This window comes from Kryptolebias marmoratus, linkage group LG4 (genome assembly GCF_001649575.2).
Source record: "Kryptolebias marmoratus isolate JLee-2015 linkage group LG4, ASM164957v2, whole genome shotgun sequence".
Lineage (NCBI taxonomy): Eukaryota > Metazoa > Chordata > Actinopteri > Cyprinodontiformes > Rivulidae > Kryptolebias > Kryptolebias marmoratus.
In genome coordinates this window covers 2,775,535-2,783,203 of record NC_051433.1, presented here as the reverse complement: position 1 = coordinate 2,783,203, position 7,669 = coordinate 2,775,535, and the positions used below count along the sequence as shown (strand labels likewise).

The 7,669-nt window shown below is 40.3% G+C and overlaps 1 protein-coding gene across 1 annotated transcript; it reads right to left on the bottom strand.

Annotated features, from left to right (window-relative positions):
* Positions 1-3,447: 3,447 nt before the first annotated feature.
* LOC108246295 (tripartite motif-containing protein 35) lies at positions 3,448-6,668 on the bottom strand. Its single transcript, XM_017433758.3, has 2 exons — positions 6,524-6,668; positions 3,448-5,659 (listed from the first exon to the last, which is right to left on the bottom strand). The coding sequence occupies exon 2, from the start codon at positions 5,645-5,647 to the stop codon at positions 4,475-4,477; it is 1,173 nt and encodes a 390-aa protein (XP_017289247.1). The 5' UTR covers positions 5,648-5,659; positions 6,524-6,668; the 3' UTR covers positions 3,448-4,474.
* Between the last annotated feature and the right edge of the window lie 1,001 nt (positions 6,669-7,669).

The following is a 7,669-nucleotide window of genomic DNA, read 5'->3' as shown; positions in this document are numbered from 1 at the left end:
GTCCTCTAAGTGAAGATATAAACTATTTATAGGTTGTATGATTTAAAATTCCAGCTCGGTCTCAGAGCAAAACATGAAGAGACTCAAAACAAGACTGTGTGTGTGTGAGTGTGTGTGTGTGTGTGTGTGTGTGTGTGTGTGCGCGCGTGCGTGCGTGTGTGTGTGTGTGTTGAGCCAACTGGAATGGATTCAGCAGCCAGTAATTCAGAAATTAAATATTTTTTATTCAAACAACCTGTTATAAAGCCAAACATGATGTTCTCTTGAACTTATTTTATTTGTGAAGTTAACTAAACAGATGCTAGCTTGACTGAATGCACATCACCCACATACCAAAAGGCTAGCTGAAAGCTAAAAGTGGCTAAAGGGTAGTTTAAAGTCTCAAAAGACAAGCTAGAAGCTAAAGTAGCAACAAGGTAGCTAAAAGCTAAAAGTATCAGCAAGCTAGCTTAAGGTATCAAAAGGCTAGCTGAATGTAGTAGCAAAATGCTAGCCACAAATATCAAAAGACAAGCTAAAAGTAGAAACAAAGTAACTAAAAGCTAAAAGGCTAGCTGAACATAGTAGCAAAATGCTACAATCTAAAAGTGGCAGAGCACTAGGTAAAAGCCAAAATTAACCAAATTCTAGCTAGCTAAAAGTGGCAGAATGGTAGCAAAAACCTAAAAGTAGCAAAGTAGCATAAAGATGTAAAAACAGCTCGTAGCTGAAGCAGATTTGAAAAGAAGAAGATTTTTGTTGACGGAATTGAAAATATTTATACGTATTTCTTTAAGGGAAAATATTTGTAGATAAAGTTAAATATTTTGAAAAGTATAAAACTTACAAAACCCAAAAGTCACAGCAGCGATCTCCTGGACGAGCCGAAAGTTTTGATATACGAACGACTAAAATTACACAAAGTGTGCAGAAGTCAGAGTTCTTTCATTTATTCCATTTTTAAAGCCGTTCCTGCATAGAGTTTGTTTGAAAATTGATTAAAGCTGCAAATAAAAGCAATATTTAATCTGAATATAAACGCCTTTCTCCTGCGGTTCATGTAAAAAACATCAAAACATCTTCAAACTAAGTAAATATCTTTTCACATTCCAGTTCAGCGTTGCCTTCGCAGCAGAAGAGTGTCGATCACCGAGCCCTCGTTGCTTTGTTTTGTTTGAAGTTTGCTCTCGCTCCTTGTGATAAAGATGAAAGACCCAAATTATCCTTCAACATTCGCACATGATTGCACTGCTGCATTACATCTTAAGGGGATTTTTTGATTTTTCTCCCTTGATTCTCTCAGAAGCTCTTTACAAGTTTATCCCCTTCGCTGAATCATATTTCTGCTCCTCGACTCCGTGCTTAGAAGTCTTTTTAATCCTCGGCTCTTTTTCTTCCTAATCAATTTGAAAAAGCTGAGATGTGTTTCACTAAATAAACCCGACAGAGTTCATCCCAGTTTCCTCAGCCACTCGTGGACATTTGTCCGGTTCTGTAATTATAATCATGTCATGAAGATTATTGGACTGGAAGGGACAAACTAGAGTTTTTATATTAGAGAACCTAAAATCTTCTTATTGTTATGTTTCAAACGTGGTTTTAACCTAATGCTGTTACCGGCGACACAGCTGCCGTCTCAGAAATGTCCGATCTGCACTTTTCAAGAATTTATAAAAAGAAAATTGAAGAAAATTCAATTCAGTTTTTGTCCTTTTCTTCTTATAAAACACAGTTTTAGGTATTTAGTTACAGAAAAATGGAAAATACTTGACAGATTTGGAAAGTTTCACTTCTCCTGGTCAACTATTTACACACAGGACATTTTTTCAGTAAACACAGATGTGTTTATTTGCCAGACATTAAAATGCAAACAGCAGCCCGCCCTCCATCGCTCTGCGGCGTTGGAAGCCCTCTGAAGCTGCACGGCGCTCCACATCCATGCATTTATTAATGAGAGCTGATGACTGCGGCGTGTTCATCACCCAGAATCCTTGAGACTCACGAGCAGGTCATTGTGTATTCATAATGGATATTAAATTCATACAAGCAGAGTGAGTGTCAAACTGGTTTGATCCACTGCTGAAGCTCATCAGACGATGATCTCAGGAACAATGACTTCTCCAACCAGCTCGTTCTCCAGGTTAGTTGCTGGAAGATGTTCTGGCGAGGTCTTCAGGTGAGGTTGTGGTGATTTTAATGGATGTGAACACAGATACTGGTTTGAAAACTGGCCGCTCGAAACACGACCAGGCTGGAAATCTGCCTTTTTTCTCACAATTTTCCTACAGTCCTCAGTCTCCAACTGGTTCCCAACAGTTGCAGCTCAGTGAGATACCACCTTAAGACTGAAATTAAGTTTTCTAGCAGAAAAAGGTTCAAGAATAACTTTAGCTTCTTTTGATAGAAAAGACGTGTTGAAGTGTTGCCTCATACTTATGGCTCAAAATAACTAAAATCAGTGTTTTAGCCATCAAATCACCTGTTATTATTCAAATTTGTGGCTAATATTGAAGGATTTGTCATGACATTGAATTGGTTCAATGAAAAGCTTTATGTTAATTCATATATTTTGATGATTTTAATTATTTAACGCCTCCATTTGTCTTTTATTTGTTTGAAGTTCTGCTGTCTCTGAGCCTCTGGCTGCAGGAGGCTTCCTGGGTGTTTTTATATCATTATTATTATTATGTTATAAATTATATTTACAGCCTAAAACTTGGTGAGGATCACTGTTTATGGTCAGTAACCTAAAAAATAATTAGAAATGAAAGAAGTTTGAGAACCCAGAATTATAGGAAACAGCTTTTATTTCGAGATTGGACATAATTTCATTAGAGCTAGGATTACTGCGTCCAGTCATGCTTTAATTGTTTTTATTCACCTTAAAATTTAAATTTACAGAACAACATGAGTTCATGAGATATTTTGCTAACAGACAGACAGTTGAGTGTGTGTTCGGGATGACTCTCAGCTACCGCCGCACCAGATTTCAGCTCAGCGTCTGAGTGTTGCTTAGCCGTGGTGGCCATCTTGAATGGGACTGACTCGGACGTCTGCTGCATGCTAACACTTCTCCATCCCAGGTTTATCTCGCGTTGCCTTGGGGCAGAACCGCTGCTGTAATTGGTGTGAAATGGACTGCTGTCACAGGAAGTGGCTGCTGCAGGTGCTGATAATGTTTCCAGCCTGTGGGCAGAACCGGACCGGACCTGGAGCTTCCTGCAGGGGTCTGACACCTTTAAACACCGGCCTGCTGAGGAAGAGGAGCCGAGGAGACGAGGAAGAGTTTCACAGCCCAAATGTTTGATCAATGTTGCAGGAAATGTTTGCAGGTTTTCAGAAACTTTCTTTATCACACCTTTTGATTTCGCTTGCATTTTCACGAATCAATAATTGTGACAAAAATAGAAAATAAAGTTGGTTCTATATCAAACATTAACACTCAATAAGAAATAAACTCCACATTCAGACTGTTTTAAGCCCTTTATTCCAGTTTTTACAGATTTCCATCCCACCAAACCATTACTAACGTTGTATTTAGGATGTCTTTAATCAGGATTTTAGGTAAATAATAACAGAAAGTTAATCAAAGTGCAGTTCAACACTAAACCACCTGCAGTAATTATGTTTTACACATGATTTCCAGTTCAACACAAGAGAAAAACAAATTTATTATACGTCATAATTAAAGTACTTTCAGGGAAAATGAGTAAAACATTAAAATCATCATTTATTTATTTATTATGTAAATGATTAGAAACAGATTTCTTGATTTAGTTCAAACTTGTTCCTCTTAAAGCCCGAGTGAAATATTATATGAACAAGAAATAATGAATAAAACAGATGAATATAATTGAATATAAGCTCAGACAGAAATTTACTGCTGGCTGCAGAAGATGAAGTGTTATTTACACAATCTGAGTCGCCGTCTTTTAGCTTCTGTTTGCTAGTTTTAGCCTCTAGCTGCTGTTCTGTTAATTTTAGCTTTTAGCTACCGTTCTGCTAATTAGGTTTTAACCTCTGCTTTGGTCATTTTAGCTTTTATTCTGATCGTTTCAGGATTATTACCTAATTAATTAGGATTATGACCTAATTAATTAGAATTATTACCTTATTAATTAGGATCATTACCTAATTAATTAGGATTATGACCTAACTAATTATGATTATTACCTTATTAATTAGGATTATTACCTTATTAATTAGGAATATTACCTTATTAATTAGGATTATCACTTTATTAATTAGGATTATTACCTAATAATTATGATTATTACCTAATTAATTTGGATTATTACCTAACTAATTTGGATTATTACCTAATTAATTAGGACTATTACCTTATTAATTTGGATAATTACATAATTAATTTAGATTATTACCTAATTAATTTGGATTATATTGACTTTAAAAGCAGCCGAGGATAAACTGAGGCCATGTTTGGCGATTCGTGGCAGTAAAATAAGAAGTTTCGAACCTTTGGCCACTCAGATCTCTAATGTTTGTCCAGATCCGGCTCGACAGAAACCTTCTCTGGCGTTACCTTCAGCGGCTGTTGCTTCACAACGTTAAAGTACGGAAACAGCTTCTGCTGGAGGCTGTGTGTGAAGGTGTGGATGTTGGCGTTGGTCTCCGGGTCACTGAACGTCACCCGCTTCCTGTCGCAGTCCAGGTGGACCCTGACGCTCCGGAGTTTGGTTTTTACGGAGAGAACTGCCGTGGCGCCGTGGCCTGAGTCTGCAGTGTATTTACCATCACAGAAGGATAGTTTGAAGAGTGGAGCCGTTTTATCTGCGCTGGAGAAGATGGACGCTGCTGAGACTCCCACCGCCCACGCCTGGTTGTCTCCGACCTCCACGTCCCAGCTGTGAGTCTTCGAGTCAAAGCCCTCCGAGCCGAGGACGGACGGGTAGGACAGGATCCGCTCCGGGTTGGCAGGAAGTTCCTGCTTCTTGTCACGCCTCACACTGGTGAGGTCGTCGGACAGGGCGAGGTCCGGGTGAGCTGTGTTTGGGTCCAGAACCACAGGTGAGAAGGACACCACCTCCTTCATCTTGCTCCAGACGCTGAAGCTCAGGTTGCCCAGATGTTGGGTCAGATCTATCAGAGCTCCTGGGATCAGCTGGGGATCATCCAGCAGGAGACTCAGCTGGATCTTCTCTATTGTGATCTCGTAGTTTTGCAGGAATGGGACATCTCCAGCTCTGAGAGTCTTTCCTGTGTCTTGGATGGTCTCTGAAATAGAAGCTATTTCACTTTCCAGACTTTTAATCTTCTCCGCCATCATCTGAGTTCTCTGTTTCTCTTCTCTCTTCAGAGCGGCGATCCTGGCTTCTTCTTCTTTTTGTAGAAACTGGTGAAGCTTCTTAAACTGCTCTTTAATCTGCTTCTCTGCATGTTGCGTCTGGACCGTGATGTGTTTGGCTGTTTGACTGTAGTTTTCTCGGACCTTCTTGAAGCTCTTCAGCTTCTCCTGCAGAGGCATGAGGAAGTCCTCCACCTGCTGGCTGTAGTCCTTCGCAGCCTCGTCCACGGGTTTGAATCGGTGCTCGCTGTGAGCCTTTGAGTCCCGACAGATGACACACACGGGGTACAGGTGGTCTTCACAGAACAGCTTGAGTTTCTCAGCGTGCTGAGTGCAGAAATGCTCCGGCTGCGCTGAAAACATGTTGTCTCCGTTCTGCACAGAACAAACAGAGTTAAAAGACGAGTTTAAAACCCCAAAATGCAACAAACTCCTGAAAGAATCAGACGCTGCTCCTGAACCACCTGGAGTAAATGCTTGGTGTCTTTGTAACAATTAAAGTCCAATTTATTGTTCTGGAAACTAGCTGTAATATGATTGGCTGTGGAGGGCTCACATATCCACCTAATTGGTTAAAAGAGGTGTCCATCAAAAGAGGAGGGTCTAGACGTCCTGGTGTTTATGTATGTTACCATGGAAACCCTGCAGGATGCTTTAAAGTGAAATGAACGAGGGCGTTACGTTGCTTGTTAAGAGGTTAAATGGAGCCACATTTGTTAGGGAAAGGCATTTGTGTGTCTTTGTTGGATTGGAGGATTTTCATTTAACAAAGAGGAGCCTCCGTAGCATGTGGAAGAACCATACACAGCCACAGCAGCCTGGCTCCGCCTCCTCGTGCAGCTCACCCTGCCGTGGGACGGCGGACACCTGTTGTGAGTCAGTCAGTGTTCAGAGGTCAGGACCGCCGGCGGGCCGATCCATCCTCTCCCTGATAAACCCCGATCTGTGGGGGGACGAGCTTTGTCTCAGACTGTGGACATGTGGGATGTCCTCTGGCTGTCTGTCAACACCCGGGACATCAGAGGCTCAAAACAAAATAAGCGGTTTGACGTTTTTCATGGGCGGAACTCTGCCGCTCAACAAAAATGGATCTGGCTCCATTTAAGGTGAAATAATTTACTACCAGGAAGCGTCGTTACAACAAAGAAACAATCAACCAAACACAAGTTTCCTTACTTTTTTGTGCTAAGTTTTGTCCCTTTTCTTATTTCCCACAGTTCCAGATATTCCAGTACTCACCGTATTCTTGGTGCTCCTTCTTTTAGCTCCTGTGGTCGTCTCAAACTTTCACCCGTTGATTTGAAGATGAATATGATCTGCTTCTCTCCAAAGTGAAAGTATTTTCCTCTGAATTCCTCAAGCTGAGCGTCCCGTCAGTCCGGTCAGGTCAGAGGCGGAGCTTTTTGATTTGCCAACTCACGATGAGCCAGCCATATTGTTTATTTTGTTTTTTTGACAAAATTACATGAAAACGTTTTATTAAATCCTAACCAAGTCCCTAAAACTAAACCACAAAGTGAAATGAATAAAGAAAGTTTACCGGTGGAGTGATAGATGAAGTGGATCATGAAATGATAAAACCATAAAACCACCCACAGGCGGTTGTTACATAACGCTCATATTTAAAGTTCCTTTCATGAACCCAAACAGGTTTAACGGACTCTTCATCTCAGATGTCACGGAGTAAAAACAAAGGGTTGAATGAGACGGTTAAAAATGAAACTGTGATTCAGGACTAACCAGTGTAGATGCAGGCTGACCTGACCTCCTTCAACAACAGCTTCGCCTCATTTGCATAACAGATCGGAGAGATTTAGCTTATAAAACACATAATTTATTAGAATATCTCATAATATATGAGAGTATTTATGTGGTGGGAATGCCACAATATCAAACCTCATCCTTTATTTTGGCTTGAGACCCAAAAGAGACACTTGGAGTTTTTTATTTTTAGTGTAGGGATTTATTTTAAAACTTTTAAACATTTCCATCCTGCCATCGATCAGACAGCGCGACTCAGAACGTCTCCTGCTGGGAGGGATGCTGGACGAGGACAGGGACGCTGGACGAGGACAACATCGACCGAACAGACAGACCAAATCAGGAAAACATGGACTCTAAAACAAAAAGATTAATAAAACCAAAACACTAGAAAAATGAACAGATTGAGGTTAAAATGAAATTAAAGCATTTTTTTTACTAAAAATCAATAAACAACCATAACTTTTAACATATAAACCAAAAATCCTTCCTAGTTTTGTAAGATAATTCCCAACAAACATTGACATTCTCAAAAGGTGCTTTATTTGAGAACTTTGATAGCTTCTAAACTGACATTCATGAGCATTTCTGGATTGTCCCTGGTCTGCAGCTCTCCTCACATGT

What these genes read in the sequence shown, in the direction of transcription:
- LOC108246295 (XM_017433758.3), bottom strand. Translation starts at nt 5,647, where the DNA reads ATGTTTTCAGCGCAGCCGGAGCATTTCTGCACTCAGCACGCTGAGAAA.